Source organism: Pleurodeles waltl, chromosome 8 (genome assembly GCF_031143425.1).
Source record: "Pleurodeles waltl isolate 20211129_DDA chromosome 8, aPleWal1.hap1.20221129, whole genome shotgun sequence".
In the NCBI taxonomy this organism is placed as follows: domain Eukaryota; kingdom Metazoa; phylum Chordata; class Amphibia; order Caudata; family Salamandridae; genus Pleurodeles; species Pleurodeles waltl.
Window position 1 is genome coordinate 806,109,477 of NC_090447.1, and position 19,621 is coordinate 806,129,097.

Sequence of the window (19,621 nt, forward strand, 5' to 3'; positions counted from 1 at the left end):
TAAACATTCTTGCAATATGATGACTAAATGTGGTTTACATGAAAAGTTATATTCACATGTGCACTTTACTTGTGTGCATTTCAGTGCACCACAATATTTAAAAAGCCGTTTTTACATATTTGCATAGTAAAAGAATCACTCCTTTATTTCAAGTTTTATGAAACATAATGGCACAGCCATTATGCTGTCTCTCAAAAAAATGCTATTGGACAAGCGGCAATGGTGTCTGCAGAAGACACAGCAGATGATGTCCTAACATGGTTCTATGTGAGCTCTTGAACACATATCACACAGATTATTATAGCAAAATAAGTGCTCCCCGTGCCAGTCAGATAAATGATTACACCCAGCATTAGCCTGCAACCACAAGGCTAATTACAACTGAGCCTCACTCCAACAATGAGGCAGATTCTATACAATTAAACTGAGGTCTGAAGATAGATGCCATATGTACCATCTCTCATGTACCCTGGGCTATTAACACGGCTTACAAGATTCCACTGGTAAGTTAAAGGTGCATTAGGCATTTTGTGTCCGATCTATGTGCATGGAGAGATGATTACTATTATAGAAGTGGCTTTGCAGGTTCTCTACATTACCTAATATGAAAAGGCTCTTTGAACACTTCAGTTTTCATAAGGGGCGGTGAGAAGGCCCAGGAAAACAAATTAATTACCCTAATTGTCAAGTGCTTTGAATGTTCCAGAGGCTGAATGTGTTGGGCTGTTTTATTTTTTATTTTTTTTATTGACAGCAGTGAGAGCAGGCACCTGGAGAACTGTTTTCAACCTCTTACCCCTAGTTACCACCACTAACAGCCCTCCTACCCTCATCGTCTTGTTACGTATAACAGGAGAGTCATTGTGCATGGTGTCGGAGACAGCTCTACTATAATGTCTGTAGCACCATAGATATGATAGATATGGTATTAAAGAAGATAACCACTCTGTTATACCTCTTGTAATAATAGAAATGCGACGGTCTGCATTGCAGGTATGCTATTTCTATTATGTCTATTACACCGTAAACATACGAGAAGGGCTACATTTTTCATTGAGGAAGCTAATCCTTTTATACTGTCTTCAGCACTTCGCCCAAATAAAATGACTCAGCAAAACGCTTTATTCGGTATGAAAATAATCAAACATATCAATAAATAAACAGCACATCATTTAAAACTAAATTACTATCTTCCACAAGGCAATAGACAGCCTCCTTATTATTTTCTTAGCATGATAGTTTGACAGAGCAAGTGGTGGTGGTGATTTGAGGCACGTGGCACTTCATCGGATCACATGAGCCACACTGTGGATGGGGGATATTTTACATCATCCTGCAAGGGCCAGGTCTCCCTCACAAGTTGTATAATTGTTTAATACACACATTTTTTGGAGATCCCTTCCCAACATCATTGGGCCTGAAATTAATATGCAATTATTTGTGGCTGAACACACATTTCTGGGGTCATGCAAGAATATTTGCTTGTTACATTAAAAAAAAATGTCTATGAGCCCCGCTATGCGATGGGGAATCCCCACTGCACATTTGCCTATCACAGACTACGCACTAGGGCAGCCCTCTACCCTTGGGGTTCACTGTTTATAAACTACATCAGGAGTGCTCTACAATTTATTTTACTGAAGTGAGGAGCTTTATGAGGCGATATCGTATAATTTACAGATCGCCTTCCTTGCTGAATATCACTGCAACAGTATGCTCAGTACCGACCCATTTCCACAGGCTGATGTCTTTCACAAGGAGTTGTTCAGTCACTGGATGCACCACACTCCTACCAGGCACCTGAAGCTCACACTCCACAGAAAGGCAGGGAGTCTCCCAATGCACAGCAGCTAGGGCCATATGTACAAACACATTTTCCCATAGACACAGAATGGGTAAAACCCTTTGATACATCTGGCCCCAAGTGAGCAAGCGAGAGCACTAGAGGCAAGGGATGATAGATGTGCTTGAAGAATATGCTTAAGTCCTCTCTTGGTAATACGTTAGACTAGCAGCACAAAAGTACTGATGATCGATTTCCAAAAAGCGATCTTTAGCAAATCCCAGCATGTACGTATGTTTTACTTTGATAATTTGTGACTCGCAAAGTAGTTGCATCTTTATTTTGGTAATCGCAATGTGGAATTACCATAATTGCGAGCCAGGTTACAAATTGCACATGCGACCACAAACGCTTCCTGGTTCTGGTTATTGTGAAACAATATCAGTTGCTAAATTGTTTGCATCACACACCAGTTGAATTGGAGGGAGTGTGTGTTTTTCCTGTTTTCAAACAGATATTCCACATGAAACAAAGACAAATAGAAGCATGTGTTGAATCTATACAGTCTATGACATGGGGAAATTAAGCAATCCTGTAAATTTCGTGCTTTGAATTTCCTTTGCGTTTCTTGGTAGGTATATGTAGCGGGTGATAAAGAGAAGCATGGCATCTAGAAATCTGTGAAAAATTGTGAAAGTCCACTTTGAGACACTCTACTAACAACGGCAATCACACCATGGTAACTGTCAGAGGTCAAAAGTTACAAAGAGTACAGTACCTGAACATGTGTTGGGATAGAATTGCTGCGCAGAGTTCTGCTTTCTAGATGTGGCTTTAAAAGTACAATAATCTCCAATATTACAGCGCTCCTTAGCCTGTATTTGTCAAAAATCTCTTCCTCAGTTTGTTGAGAAAAGGTCAGCCTGACTATTAAAATCGTCTCCTGTCTCTGCCTCCTCCTCTGCTGAGCAGCCAGTATTTGCATCCTCCACATTCACATACAACACAGCCATTGTCGAAATCACCTGATGCATTCTGAGGCAGCATTTATAGTTTGCGCACAATTACCACCTGATTTAAACCGGTGGTAAATTGCATGTGAAAACATGCCTTTTTGCGACTAGTTGCTGATTGCAACAGCCATGAACATACTGTGTGCGAGTCTCAATTACAGGATATAAAATTCCGACTCGCAAACTTGCATTGCAAAATTTACCGATTTGCAAAATGGTTGCGTTGTAAAAGAAAATTGCAAATGGGTTTCGTATATCTCAAATAGCCACGTTTCTACTCTTAAACTCATTTGTGACTGATTTGTGATTCGCAAATGCTTCCTACATCTAGCCCTCAATTATTTAAGAGAAGGCTCATATGGTTTCTGCGCCTTAGTCTACAGCAACATAGTTAATATTCCCTATATTCTGATAAATTTCTAATATGGCCTTTTTTTTTTTGTTAACTCTTCGGTTACCCCCTCACCCAATCCAGCAACGTTTTCGGCCACTAACGTTTTCAGCCACTAAGCAAAACACGACACACATATATTAGCCACCCAAATTCATTGAATCAATACCACAAGTGAGCCAGTCAAAAACATTCACGAGAAACCAGCAAGGAGTAAATAAAAGATCAGAGAGGGTGCTAGATGAAAGGCAGATCAAAAATGAAAACCCCCTTTAACAAAGAGGAATTACGTCTGGGTATTAGTTTTTCGAAACTTGAGAAGAATATAGTGATGACACCCCACTTGTTTGGATGAAAGAGGAAGGTTTATCCTCTATATTCTTTGTCTTCTGAAATATTTCTGGAGTGTGTGCACTTTTAGCAGCAATGCTGCATGCATTCTTGTGGATTTCTATCCAGAATATCGGCACCTTGCATTACATTTCGAAATGGTGAACTATTTCTTCAATTTCTTTGGAAGTGTATTTTTAGATTATGTAACTTAATTAGATCCAGACTATTTTGCTTATTTAGTTATGAACACATTCAATAGCTCAAATGAAGGTCAAGATGACCCTCAATGATCATCTAAATAGTAAAAGGCAAACGTTTTGCTTGTCCATTGGAATAGATCATGTGGTGCCTGACTCTGACATGGCCGTCTTAAATATAAGAATCAAATACTTATGTTAATCCCTTTCAGTCAACAGATGAAAACTGAACGTTGGAAATAGGAAAGTGCAGTGTCTGTCACTTCAGTGCCCACTGTTAAAAAAGCGTAAAATCTTAAATATGTTATGTAATTGCATATTCTTGGAGACTGAAACATTTAAGCTGATTATTAAAATGAAGCAAGCTTTCGTTAATCTATTTTATATTACCAAAGTTAGTCATTTTTCTTGAAGTTGAAATAATAATAATTGATAGCTAGTCAACTGAGCCTTCTGTTCTGGCACCATGTAGTAGTCCTTAGGCATTTGCTGTAACCGTTCTGTCTCAGAATTAAACCTGGTGTCATGATTAGCTGACACTCAAAAAAGATCAATCGGTGGACTCGACCATTACTTTATTTGTAAGAACAAAAATAAATACGTTTCTTAAAGCTTTTCATAGGACCCAGTCACTGGCACAGCTGAATATCAGGTTTAGCCGGTACCAGGGCTACCTAGTCTTCAATTCCACCTCATGCCTCTTTCTTCCACCACCCTGCGCTTGTCTGTATCTCTTTATCTCGTTCATGCAGATTTTTTCTGCCTTACCTTTTATGTTAGCCTCTGCTCTCCACCCTTACAGTTCCTCCTTTTTTCTCCCTTTTCTGCCTTTCACTCTACTGATTTGGGCTTACGTCTAATGTGGAAAAATAAATGTTTGGACCCAAAAATACGCGCTGGTGCCCTACGTCTGCAAACACCTGTACAAACTAAGCTTTGGAGTCTCCCCATGCTTGTATCTGTTATGGTGAGTGTCCGCGCTTGCGGATGTGTGTCAGTACAGCCATTCGGCTGCGTTGCCAAACCTTGGCCCAGCGCGTACAAACACAGACTGGCACTACACTTTTGCTGGTCGTAACCTTTTTTAATAGTGTGGGAGACTGCTGCGCGGCCTTTTATCACCTTCCCTGCTGTGTCACTGGGCTTCACCATTACACACAACAACAGGGGGGTTCCGACACAAAACACCCCTCTCGGAGTGCTACACTATCTCAGCACTCATGACGTGGGTCTCGTCTCGCAACATAACATCCCTTCCCAACACCATTAAACGATTAACTGTAAAGGGAATACAGAACAACAGAAACTTTAGTTCTCATTTCGCAATACAAAATACAGAAAGAGAGAGATAGTGAGAGAAAAGAAAAAGTCATGCCATTGAATATTACAGCAAATCTCATCTTGCCATCCTCAGAAGCTGAGGTTCATCGTAGAACAAAGTCTTTCCACCTCGTAGAGACAGCCCGACGTGGCCTTAGGTGATATCTGGAACTTCCATGTCAGTGGTTGAGAGCTTCACCCTGAGAAGGGGTGTCAGAGGGTCCAGAGTAGGAGCTGGGCACACCTAAATCTGACATCATGAGACCTTACACACCCTCCACTGAGTTTCTCAGTAGGTTTGGAGGTTCGGGAGTTGCGGCCGAAACCATCACTTCTTAGTCTTTGGGGTGTAACTCAGAGTTCCCCTTTATGGATGTGGACCCGTTCCCACCAGGGTTGCAGAGGGAGGCTGGTAGCGTTTAAAGAATGCAATGTCTCATGTGATAATCTTTTCACCCCTGACAGTGGTAATCATTGTGCCCTTCACGTTTGAGACTGCCCAGGGCTTTGGTTCAAAAGGTAGCCAGAACTTGCCCCGGGGTATCGATCTTTGACGAGTACAACATCACCTACTGTCAACAGCCGATGACGCAATCGTTGCTTAAGTGATATCATGTCATTCTTCCAATTTCGTCTAACTAGGGCATTGGATGCTGCCTTCTGGGTTGCTGATGACTTATTCACATGGGTTGTGGTGTCAGCTACCTGGCGGTTGATGCACAGTGCATTATGAGCCACCTTCGTGGTGGTGTGAGGAGTAAGTCAGTAGTCCCCCAGAAACACATACAAAGCACACTCCAGATTCCTACCATCTGCTAGTGCAATGTGAATCACTTTGTTGGTGGTTCTCATGAAACGTTCTGCTTCTTCAGCCTTTGGTCACTTAGGCGTAGTTTTCAAGTGTCTGATACCATGAGATGTTAGGTTTTGGGCAAACTCCTGACTGAAGAATGGGAGCCCGTTGTCTGTTCTGAGCTCCCGCATGAGACTGTGGGTGGCCATGATCTTCTCCAGTCGAGGAATGATTTGTCGGGCTGTGAGAGACTCTGCGATCTATATCTCAGGATACTTGGAGAAATCATCGATCATGAAAAGCATGTGCCTGCCATCCTGTAGACTTCTGAAGTCAGTGCTGGCTGAATGCCAGGGGATGGGAATGACGGGAGACGTGATGATGGGTGCTGCTGGCTCTGCGGAACCTGCTGCCTCGTAGAGGGCACACTGGCTGATAGTCATCTCTACCATGTTGTCAAGGCTGGGAAACCTCACCTTACAATGAAATCTCACGTTGGTTTTGACAACCCCTTGATGGGATGAGTGGGCTAGATTGACTACTTGCTGTTGGAGTCACTGGGGAATCACAAGCTGAGTCCCATGCAGGAGGCACCTTTCTGGAGAGACGGCCAGTTCATGGCAAACATGTTACAGAGACAGAAAGGTCTTCTTGGCTTCAGGGGTGCGGGGAGATAGGTTCTGGCTCAGTTTGCTCCAATTTCCTGAGGTTACCGCATGTAGTGCTGATTGAAGGCTTTCGTCCTCTTGTGACTCCTCCACCATCTCTGCCAGGGATATGGGCAGGGGCCACGATCTCTCGACTATGAATCGTACATACTCTTCCACTTCTTTTGCATCGTACACTTCACAGACAGTGGCAGGTCTGGCATGTCACAACAGATAATCTGCCGTGTTCTGTGCACCTGGCCATTGGACTACGGATAAATTATACTCTTGTAACTGAAGGATCCATTTTTTGATCCATGTTGGTGGTTTGGAGGCCAGGCGGGTGAATAGGAGAAGCAACTGCGTGTGTTCGTGGTGAATTGTAAAGTGGTGCCCGTAGAGATACAGATGGAAATGGCGACATCCCCAATGGATGGCGATGGCTTCTTTTTCTATGTAAGAGTACCATTGCTCAGTGTCAAAGAGCGCTCACCTGACATAAGCGATAGGAGCCCACTCACCATTTCCGTGTTTTTGAGAGAGTACCACACCTAGGCCTGTGGGGTTAGCATCAACAGACAACTCCGACTCCTGACAAGGGTCAAAGTATGCTAGTGTGGTGTCCTTGGATAAGGCTTGTTTTGCAGCTCGGAATGCTTCTTCTTGGCATGTGCTCCACTCCAGCATGGTGAGTTCACAGAGGGGTCTCGTAAGGGCTGTGAGGTTTGGAATGAATCGGTCGCAGTAGGTTATCATCCCCAGAAAACTTCAGACTCCTGTGACATTGAGAGAACCGCGGCTCCCTGGATGTTTCTGACCTTGTCCGGATCAGGCAGGACCTCGTTTTCTGGAAACCTAAAACTGAAAAAACTGATCTCCTTCTGTAGGAAAGCACATTTCTCTCCATGAAGAGTCAACCCGTTGTCCTGGAGATGCTGGAGCACTGATCGTAGTCTTTCAAGGTGCTCATCGAGGGATGACGCGTGCACCAAAATATCATCACTAACATTGATGACACCGGCAAGCCTGACCAGGACTCCTCAGATGATGTCCTGAAACACATCAGCAGTGCTGGATTCTCCAAAGCTGAGGCGCTTGTCCTCAAACCCCCTGGGTTTAGATTGTGGTGATTGCTCTTGACTCCGGTGCCAACATCAGTTGGTGGTATCCCGCTTGGAGGTGTATCTTCGAGAACCACTTCGGCCCGCTCACTTCTGCCACCAAGTCATCAACTGTAGGGGTAATGTGTCATTCTTGCTTTATCGCCATGTTGGGGAGGCACATATCCACACAGACCCGAACCTCTCCAGGTTGTTTGGATTTTCTTGCGATGACTATCAGTGACACCCAAGGCGTTGGACCCTCCACCCTCTCTATTATGTCAGCTTTCTCCAACTTCCGGAGTTCCTCCTCTACTTTTATGCACCACCCAGCAATGACGAAGTACCACTTGCTGAACGGACTCGTCAATCTGAAGGTGAACCATGGGGTCCTTGAGGCACCCTATCCCTTCAAACAGGCTTTCAAACTCCTGCACCAGGGTGTTGATGGTTGATAGGTGGATACTGAATGCAAAAATGACTGGTTGGAGTTGTTCAGCTGTTTTGCAGCTCAGCAGCATGCCGGTGCCATACACTTTGGCTGTGGTTGATCTGCCGCCATGGGCAATGTTGGTCGTAAATACACCCGCCAGCAGCAGGGTGAAGTTTGCACCAGATGGCACCAGATGCTTATACCTGCGTGACTGTGGTGTGTAGCATTGGCTTGCTTGGGAGGTTTTGGAATAGAGTGTGTCCCTTGATATTTATCGATGCTACAGTGTCAATCAATGATGAAAGAGGGTGCTCAGAGACTGTGATGGTGCACTTGGGAGTGTGACGTCTGACCTGTCCATCCGGTTGCATGGCATGTATGACATGGACGGTTCCTTCAGTGTCATCGTCTTCCTTCTCCTCCTCCGGGGTACCTGGTCGGACCAGGGAGTTCACCAACTTGGGCTTGGGCATCCTTTTGTTTGCTGTGGAACAGCATGCTTTAGCAAAGTTGTTTAGTTTGCCACAAGAAGTCCACTTCTTCCCTTGTGCCAGACAGGTGCCATGGTGCGGGTATTGCCGTCTGCACCAGTGACAGTCTTTAGGTGTGGTTGACGATTTGGCACGCGATTTCCTTTTGTCTGAGCTAAAAGCGATGACCACATTGACAGGCTCGGTCTTGATAGGCTGTTGTAGGGCCACCTCCTTATGTGCTGCTCTTGCCTTTGAGAGTTCTTTGGAGAGGCAGAGAGTTAGTATGTCCGCCATGGACATTCCGGGGACTTAGAGGATGTTTTCTCTGAGCTTTGCTGACGAGCATCCCTGAATGAATTGGGCATGTATCTCGTCCTGAGTATCTGGTAGGGTGCAGGTACTGTCCAGTTCCCGGAGGCGGTCATAGAAAGCTTCAACACACTCCTTGGGTTGTTGTCTTGCTTGCCACAGTAGGAACTGCTCATAGTCTGTGTTGGCAAGTGGTTCAAAATGAGCTGACAGGGCATTCTTTAAGGTGGTATAAGAGAGCCCTTCCTCCGCCACTGATCTGGCAATCTTGTGTATTGCTGGCCCACTCAGGTGCAAAAGCATTGGATGTCTTCTGTCGTTCTTTAATGCCATTGCAGCAAAATACGTTTCAAGACGACTCACCCACTCTTTCCATTTGGCGGCCTGGGATGAAGGGGACAGTCGCATGTGAATGATTAAAGTGCAGGAATGGATGCCATTTGGTGTTGTGAGGTGACTCCCCACCACAAGGATTGACACAGGCAGTCTTAAAGAAGAGAGAAAAATGTAGTAGAGGTGACTGGGTGAACAGCCTGCTCAGTGCAGGCAGGAAACAGGAGCACTGGAGGAGGTGAGCTTTGAAGCTGGTGAGGCCGAAGCTGTAACAGTGGCTGACATGAGAAAATACCTATCACAATCAAGGGATGCAGCTGGGGAGGCGTTAGAAACTCACCAGGGTCCTGCTGTGAAAAGTAAAACTGCTGAAAATGCCGGTAGCACTGCAGCTGAGGAGTTATCTGGCCCTTAATGGCTGGGGCATGGAAATGCTGGGACGGATCTGTTGCTTCTGGGGCACCGTGATGAACCCTCGTGTTGAAAAGGGTCCGACACATCCACTGTAGTCGGTAACCTCCAGATGGCCCAGAGGAGGCTGAGGCGAGGGCAGAGGGACCCCTCTGGAGGCAGATGAACGGTGGGGGCACCACTGCGGGTTGCTGCCCTCCAGTTATATTCATCGTCAGATGTCATGGTGAGTGTCCGAGCTTTCGGATGTGTGTCAGTACAGCCGTACGGCTGCTGTTGTGAAACCTAGGCCCAGTGCGTACAAACACAGACTGGTGCTACACTTTTGCTGGTCGTAACCTTTTTTAATAGCGCGGAGAACTGCCGCACGGCCTTTTATCACCTCCCCTGCTGCGTCACTGGTCTTCACCATTACACACAACAGCAGGTGGGTTCCAACACAAAACACCCCTCTCGGAGTGCTACACTATCTCAGCACTCATGACTTGGGTCGCAGTCTCACGACATAACAGTATCCATTGCCCAGTGGAGAGGGTCCAAATACTTTTCTGGAGACCTGTTTGATTCATGTCGGTGAGTGTGTGATATTGCCCAGACTCCTTTATGCTCACACATCTAACAGCCCATTCTAAGCATCAGTCAGAGTTGACTGTGGTGCATGATGACTGCCTTTACCACTCATATCCTCCTATTTTCAGTGCCTCCAAACCCCACTTGGTGTTCCAGAGAGTACTCCTCCCTATCCAGAGGAGGGAGAGCTCCATCTGTAGTGCACACACGAGCCACTTGTTCATGATACTTCATGGTACTTCTTACTGGCCTACGCACATGCCCAAGAGGTGGCCAGATCTTAATGTGTCTTAGCATCAGTGGGGGTTGCAAACTCTCAGAAACTTTGTAGTAGGAGGGAGGCTGGCACTGAGCCAGAAAATGACTCTTAAGAGGGGCCACTTCGTTTACATGTTTTTAGAATGGATGGACGTCCTGGTGATAAGAGCTAAGTGCATCCAGGTCATGCTTGGAAAAAAACAAAACAGAAAGAAGGTAGGTAGGAAAAGAGCATGGGTCTCAAGAAAATAAAACAGAGAACAAAGATATGATGTGAAGTTTGGGCAGGAGACAAGAGCATGGTGGAAAGCTGGATGGAATAAAGGTCATATGAAGCAGAGCATGCAGAGACTTTGAAAGAAAATGAGAATTACTGTGTTTGCCGTTCAAAAAAAATATCTTAATAAAATACCAGTAAATGGAGGTAATTGTATAGTTTCCAAACAAATGTGTCATAATCCCCTAGATTCATATTTTACATAAAAGTTGTTGAAAAAGCTACGGATGTTCTCACATTGCAGAAATGTCACAGTCTGCCCAGTAACATTTCCACTACTCCAGGCAAACAGCATTCTGCTTACAGAAGAGTGCTCCCCCAGGCTGGTAAATTTTATAGCTTTTTGTCATTATTTAATGCCACTGCAGTGAAACTCCAAAAGACGACTTTCTTATTCTATTTGATTCTCTCATGCCCATGTTTTGCAAGTAGATGTATTTCAATAATGCAGACAGGCAGCATACAAAAGCACTGTCTTAAGTTTAGCAACTGCAGTTTGCACAGTCCCAAAAGATTTAACAAATTGAAAAATGCATTTCACATTGCAAGCAGTGGTACACCATGTGAATCAATTATAATATGGAGCTTGGCCTTCTACCTTGTGATTAAAAACACTGTGCAATAGTGCGTTGCCACAGCTTTTGTATTCACAAAGAATTCAGTGAATGAGGTATCTTCCATTCTTAGGGCCCTATTACAAGTTTGGTGGTCCGATTACAACCCTGGCGGTCGGACTGCCAGGGGACCACCGCCACCACCAGGATCATGGATTCCGGGGGGGGGGTGGTGGCGGTAGGGCTTGTAACCAGCCATGGCGGCACTGAACTCAGTGCAGCCTGGCTGATTACAACCCCACTTTCCACCAGCCTTTTAATGTAGGGGACCCCGCCATGAAAAGGCTGGTGGAAAGTTAGTGTCAGGGGTCACAAGGTGCCCTGCACCCTGCACTGCCCATGGCATAGGCAGTGCAGGAGCACCCCTGCCCAGCATCATTGGAATGATCACTGTCTGCACTGATGCTCAATGTCTGCACAACAGACAGTGCTTATTTCGATGGTGCTGAGGGACCCCCCTGTGCGACGGCATTGGCCTCCACTTCATGTGGAGATGAGACCAATACCGCAGCACAGTTTCCACTGGGCTGATGGGCAGAAACCTTGGATTCCACCGATAGGCCCACTGGAAACCTTGTAATGGGTCTGGTGGGAAGACCGCCAATTCCGCAGCACTCTCCTCACTGCGAGTCTGGCTATCTGCTTTTCCAACTGCCAGACTCATAATGAGGCCCTTAGTCTGGAAATACAGTTGTGGACGATCTAATAGGGACTGTTCACCATCCCTTATCCTCTTTGTGATGGAGAGCATCCCTCTTTTTTAGAGCAATCTCCCACACACTCCTTTAAGGCTAAAAAATTGCAATGTTTTGCCGGATATCCAAGAGGTTCTGATATTGAGGTCTGCTGATCCAACAGGCCTATTCTTTCAGCCTTTAATACCCTCATTCTACACACAGTGGACCACAAAATGCCCATGCCTGTCCAGACCCCTCTGCAGCAGGCTACAATGATCTGTTGACCTGGAGCTAGCAATGGTCAAACTTACTTGTGAGCTGATACACAAATGCCACACAGTACTGGCTGCACAGAAACTCCAAATCAATGACCCGCCAGGTCCAGCTGATCTTATCAAACAACATCAAGGTTGTGGCGAATTCAGAACAATGATAAAAGGAGACCAGCTGGGTGTGATTGTCCCAGGCCTCTCTTTTTAAAGGGCAATGTGCTGCTACTGTATTTAAATTTATACAACACAAAAGGGGGCATAACCTGACTTTGCGACTAAGGCCCCACAACAGCTTGGGACAGGTGTAGGCAAGCAGGCAAGACAGCCGCATTAGGTTTGACTCGAGGTTTCTCTTATTGACACATATGTTGATTGTTAAGCATTGTTATTGTTAACTAATCCTTGTGTAATAGTTGTACAGTTGCAGCCTTGCTAATTGTCTGAAAAACACACATTTGCAAAAGGCAATGATTTGTTATGTTTTTTCCAGGTTGCATTCACATTTCTGTTTGATTTGGAAGCTCTTCTGAAGATCTGGTGTTTGGGATTTACTGGATACATTAGCTCGTCTCTTCACAAGTTTGAGCTCTTGTTGGTAGTTGGAACAACTCTGCATATTTATCCAGATCTATATCACTCACAATTCACATATTTTCAGGTAACGTACCACATATTTTACATTATGCTCACTTTAAATTTATTGTATAATTCCTTAAATCTATATCCAGTAGGTTTAAAAAGGTAAAGTGTTTGTCCGTCTTTTAAAGAAGATTGAAAGCAGAGAAAGCTGTGTTAAATGAGCATTGAGTGGATTTCTGTGCAATTAACATAATTTTCCCATTTAAATTAAAGTTAAAGTAATGCTGCACACATGCAGTCAAATCAGTTCACTGCACAGGAAATACACGCCTGTTCATGGCAGCAAACTGTGGTACTCAGATGCCGCCTTCTATGGTGAAAAAAACACAGAAGTATTGTGTGATTTACCTTTGGTAGGCCAAAGTCGACGATACCATTTAATTCCCATTGAGTATCCAAGTTTTCCCCTTTCAACAATATCGAAGGATAGTAACATCAAGCCGTCAAGGCATTACCTACTTTTAAATATACCTTGTCAAGAGGTTTATTGCAGTATATCAGTGCCACATAAAAAATTTAAATAATATCTCTTTTGCTTGCTGGCTTTGTCATTCCTTGTCCATGAAGACCCTATTTGTGAATTTGTAAAGCACAGAATTCTATTTCACGTGTATCATGACACACCCTTAGTCAAAAATGCAAAAAGAACAGATGATGGACGAAATGCTGAGCAATGCAAACATTCACCCCCAGTCACAAAGATATGGGTTTAATCCATTGTTTTTTTTGTCCACGACGCCGCCCCAGTTTGGACCCAGTCATATGCAAATCATTCTAGACCCTGCTCCTAATGGAATAGTCCTGCCTGAACTGCCAGGCCAGGTACTCCTTGGCCCGTAAACAAGCAAGCATCATGGGACCAGTTTCAGTGTATCACCCTTAATTAGCCAGGCTAGCTTGAACACCGTGGCGCAGTGAGCACGGGACCCATGTCTGGGCATACCCTTCTCACTTAAAACAACAAAGACAAAAAGAACAGATGAGGGATGCAATGCTTAAGAATGAAAACATCCACCCCAGTCACAATGATCGGGGTTTAATCCATTGGTTTTTTGCCCACCACACAAACCCAGTTTGGACCCAGCCATATGCTAATCAGTCTTGACCCTGCTTTCAATTGGAACAGTCCAGCCCAAACTGCTAGGCTTGGTACTCACTGGACTGGAAACAAGCCTCCTGGGACCTTAGTCACAAAGGCCACAACTCCTCTGTAGGCCACACACACTTACAGACATCAGTGCATTACTGCACTACCAAACCCTAGTATTACTATCAACATTCCCACCTTCACTACATAACAGCATTTATGTAGAGTGTTTTTAAATAAGGTGAGTCGCCTCACTTGCACGGGAATGGTTAAATTACGTTTATTTTTTAATGGACAATGTTTACAGAAATAGTAAGGCTTCCAAATTTGCAACATATAGAAGATTGAAACATTAAGAATGTTATCCTCCCAGTGAACTTCACCTATTATTCTACTTCTAACATCACTACCTAAACATAATTATTTGAGTCTTTTTAAAGAATTGTTCTGTCTCTACTCGGTAACCAACCACATTTCAACCGACAGCTGCGTGCAAAGGTGTTTAGAAAGTAACTCAAGGGTTGCTTCACATTTCTGTGCATAGCAAGAAACACTGGCACTATGAATGCGTTCTGAATATTTTATGAATGTGTGGCGTGACAGCAAGCAGTAAAGCTGAGCCAACTAGGAGAATCCAATAGAGTTTGACATGAAATGGTGTGACAGGTTCTGACGTGAGCAGCTGAGTAACAGACAGATTATTAAAAGAGGGATACACTGAAAATCAGTAGTGGGTTCAAGAACAACAAGCTCTCATTCATTTATTTTATTCCACTTGAGAACATCCATGTTCCTCCAGAAAACTGGCCATCAGCTGAGTCTATTTGAGAGGTCCCTTTATATACTTTAATATGTTTCTAGAGGTAAATGTGCTCACTGTCACCTTTCGGTTTAAAACCTGTATAGCTGTCCAATCCGACCACAGCACAGACATCAATTTAAAAACGAGTGTTGTACTGGAAGTGTTATCTCACACGCTCTGACAACCGATGACATCACAAAGTTAACCCCTTGTAAAACCCTTTGCTCCTCAACAGTGTCCGAATTGCTGCATAGGATTTAGGGTAAAGGCATGGTATGGAAACTACGTAAAGTACACGTTGTCCTAAAAGTCATATTTACCTATGTTTCTGCCACTGTCTTCATGCCCCGGGGCCAGGGGTAGTAAGGGAAGTAACAGGGGTGCCACAGAGTAAGCCATATGTAGCAACCTTCACACCTTACGATGGCAAATTGACACTCAGAACGTAAGAGGTCAGATGTGGCAGTGGTTGTAATACAAAACATGCTTGGTGTCATGACTGTGCCACTAAAAAGTGTATTTATATTATATTCACTGACAAAATGAAAGGTTAACGTAACATTATAGTTAAGTGAATTTCTCATTGACAATGTCAACGTTTTGAACAAAAAAAAATACAGAAATTCACCCGTTATAAGTAGCAGCGCTAACATAACATGCGCCCCCTCCGTGCACTGCTTATGACCTCACGTAAGACATTACTCATGAAATGTTCTATGACATAATTTATGACCTCACTGATGACATCTTAAATGACAGCATTGATGACATCACTGATTACATCATCCAATGAGTGTCCTAGCTTGTACAGTTTACATAGTGGCAAGAAACTACCATATCAATTCAACATAATTCTGTACAGCTTTGGTGTAGATAATGGGTGGGAATGTTTACAAAATGTGTGTGCTCCTAGTGCACCATAGCTGTGTAGAGGTATTGAACGCATTATAAATGTTTGCATTTGTGAATGACCCTGTGTACGAGTGACAGTTGACTTGTATTGATTATGCTCCACACAACATTTTGGTTCTGCAGAAAGGTTTTTGACTGGAGAAAGATTCTATTTAGTAGATACTAACTTTTGTAAGCAGCCTTGAGTTATTAGAGAGAATCATATCACCTTGATAATTTACAGTTAACATGGAAGAATGTGTGCACCAGGTACTAACCTATGTACTCATGCTTTTTTTTGCTTCATAAGGGCTGTTAAAAACACAAAAATGCAGTTGTTCAAAATGTTACTTGAAAAAGCTCTTTTTAGAGCTACCCTATACTTTTATCATGTATATTGTTTATACTATGTACCCATTTTTATTCCTTCTTGATGATTCTCATGCAACACTCACAAGTGCCATGATGCTCCCATACATACCATGAATGATTCTCACAAATGTTCTCAAAAGTCAAGCGCACAGCCCTCCACAACCACTGTGAGGGGACAGTGTTTGTGTTCACAAGTGTCCTTCAACACCATCATTTTATAATCAAATTTGCATTTTCAGTGAACATTTCCTGTTGTAATAGGTATAATTTATATGCACCAGAGTTTCGCTGCCCCTCCATGTTTTTTTCTGTGATCCCATGAGATTCTCCCAAGATCGTAAAAACACTTTAGAGGAAAATTTTACATTTTGCTTCATTACAATAGTTATCTCTTATAATCCCTACTAGTAGACTATGAAGAGAGACTGGCCTCTCCACTTAGACCTTGCATGAAGATAACTAGTGTGTAGAGTAGGGTGTAAAGAGACATTACCTCTCCATGTACACCTTTCCCAGGCTCAGTTATATGCATAGAAGGGTGGGATGGTACTCACTTCACATGTAAGACCTCACTATTTCATACTAAATATAACAAGCACTAGCCTTCCCACTGACACCTCTCCAGAGGAAAATAACCATATTTATTAGTGTGTGGGAATGGATTTCCCTGTCCACTCACAGCTCTTCCAAGTGTAGCAAATATATACAGGAGTATGGTGGGAAACTTTGGGCCTGAGTAAGACCTTGGCGGAGGTGATTACTCCATCAAAAATGTGACAGATATCCAGCCCGCTGAATTACAAGTTCCATTATATCCTATGGATACACATTACAGTGTAGTAAACCAGTGGTATCTGTCCTCATACCTCACTTTAGAACAACAACGATATGTAGTGCTGTCTGGGAAGAAGGTAATCTCTCTGCTGACACATCTTACCAGTGTAAGCGGTGTCTCTAATAGGGTTTGGGAGAAATGTATCTCTCTACTCATACCTCTTCTCACGCTGACATGTATGCATAGTAGGCACTGGGGAGAAACTGGCCTGTTTCCTGAGACAAGTCTCTTGCATGATAACTCTACAAAGTATAGTGTATAGAGAGACTGGCCTCTCTCGTGTGATGTCTCTTGGATCATGGCTGTGCAAATAAGGTTGTGAAAAGTGGCTTACCTTTGTGATCACACCTCTCCTCATTATGAAAGAAGTACAATTGAAGTGAGTAGAGTTGAAATTAGCTTAATGCTCATACGTATATTTTGCATAACATCTATAGAGAGTATGATATGAAAACACACTGCCCTCTCACTGAGACATCTCCCCAGAGTAACACCTGCAAAATATGATGCGGGTAGAGACTGCTACCTCTGCTCATACCTCTCTTCATGATAATGAATGTCTTTAGTAGAGCGTAAATTGGAGTATCTTCTCTGTTGACAACTGCGTCTTGCACAACCAGTGTGTACATTTAAATGTAAGGATACACTCACCTCTCCCTCAGACATCTCCCTATTGTGACAGGCGTGTGTAGTACAGAGTACACAAAGCCAGAGCTCTCCACTGAAACATCTCTCTAGAGTGACAAAAATATGTACTAAGCTGTGCAAAAGAACTGCCCTCTCCACCAGCAGACAGCAGTGCGTAGTATACTATGAAAACTCATGTGCCTCTGTACCGAAACGTACCTCTTGTATAAAAATCTTTATTCTGTAGTGAGTATAAGCACTAATCTCTCTATAGTACCCTAACCATACATATACATGCAGCAGAACTGTTACAATTCTTGATGAATGAATTGCCACTTTAAGTCATCATTAGAAGACTGTAATCATTTTCAAATCATTAAAACCTATTAAGGAAAGTAATCAGTAGTAACTTCAAAACTTTTATTTAATAAAAACAATTTAGAAACATAACAAACAATAACATTATTAAACTAAAACTGCAAAAACAACAAACTCTACTAATTAGTAGTAATCTTTGCTGATTTTTCTGTTACGAGAATGTCATCATCAGATTCAGATGAACAGACTATTGCTGTTCCTACAACTAAGCCACCTCATCCTGCCAAGGATGCCAGGTGGGAAAAAGTATCTGATGAATATGTAGGATGCAGAATATGCAAAAAGGAGTTCAGCAGGGGTAGCCGGAATAAGCAATACAGCATGAGTACCACAGGGATGTGGCTACATTTGAGAGCTATGTACTCTCTACACCTTGCTCGGGCTGAGTTAGCCGTGCTGCAGAGCTTGAGAACTCATCAGGGGCTTACACATCTTCTGAACCTGGTGACACTGTGCCTGCCCAGGTACTCAATGCTCAAGCACAAAACAACCCTCCTTATATAAAGAAATCACTTTTTTGCTGTTTAAATAAGCCGATCATTTTGTCAGAACAGAATCAATTGTGCAATAATTTTTTTTCTGACTTTCCACACAGTTACCGTTCCACTGTTCTTCCAAAGTAAACAATTTTTGTTTTACTCCTCCATATGTTGTGTGACATAGTACTTCTGTTTTTCATAACTTCTATTTTTCATTTTCTCTCTGAAAAGACAAAATAATAAAAAAAATAAAGTTTCATACTGATCTGTAGTTGATAACAATGATGCATCACTACATTATCTGAAGATTTCTACATTCTTCACCCACAGTCACATATTTGTATGGACAGCAGCACTAACTTCATGTTCCTTTCTTGTAAATCTGTTGAAAACATGTTATAGCCTCAAACACTTCATTTCTTTTCCACAATTAAGATATAAAATGCCTTCAAAAATGAATTCAGAATAATTTGGAAAGTAACACAATCCTCTTTACACACCTTTCCTAACAGTGAGCATAGTGTTTTACTATAGAAATGGTAATATCTCCACTGAATCGTCTCATAGGGGTACACTACATGCACAGTAAGATTCATAAAAACCCTAGGCCTTGTATTAACAGATTGCAGATGCTTTGTTTTATAATTTCAGAAACACTGCCTCTTTTATTCAGAACTACATTCAGATTGAATACTTTATTTTTAACACAATATCCAATGCATGGTGATATCTCTCCACTAAAGTGTACCTCCCAAAACCTATATTAATAATCATGCACTTATACAAACAGGTTTTGACTCACTAAATCTTGTATAGATTACATTTACCATCAGTAGTACACTTACTGACACTTCTCAACAAAGTTCATAAAGTAAATTTCTAATTACTTAGAGCAGTTCCTTATCTACAGCTAAAGGCACCAGTCTGTTTCATGGCCAAATTCAGTCACTACTGCTGAGCACAACTCCAACGGGCTTCCTTCTTCTCCAAATCACCAAGAACAATCTGAGCTATCCCTGGTTCTGCACCTATTTACATCACAGCATTTATTCAACCATGGAAAAAGAATGGTAACTGTTGGTTGAGCCTCAGCCCTTTTTTTTTACTTCCTCCATAGATCTTGCAAGACTCTCGCAGGATTGTAAAACACCTTGTGGCAGGCTGAGTAATTTTCCATGTAAGTTTTGCTAGATGCTCACGAGATCGAAAAATACCCCGTGGCAGGCTCAGTAATTTTTACTCAGGTCGTCCAAGTCTCTCGCAAGATCACACGTGTCCATTCAGCAAGCTTCATTTCCTGAAGCTTG

At 43.0% G+C, this 19,621-nt stretch overlaps 1 protein-coding gene across 1 annotated transcript in view; it reads left to right on the forward strand.

Moving 5' to 3' along the window:
* NALCN (sodium leak channel, non-selective) overlaps positions 1-19,621 on the forward strand; it is a 2,264,872-nt gene that overhangs the window by 1,029,607 nt on the left and 1,215,644 nt on the right. The window contains exon 11 of the mRNA XM_069205064.1: positions 12,695-12,862. Coding sequence (XP_069061165.1) covers positions 12,695-12,862 — 168 coding nt within the window. The remainder of the gene's footprint in view (positions 1-12,694; positions 12,863-19,621) is intronic.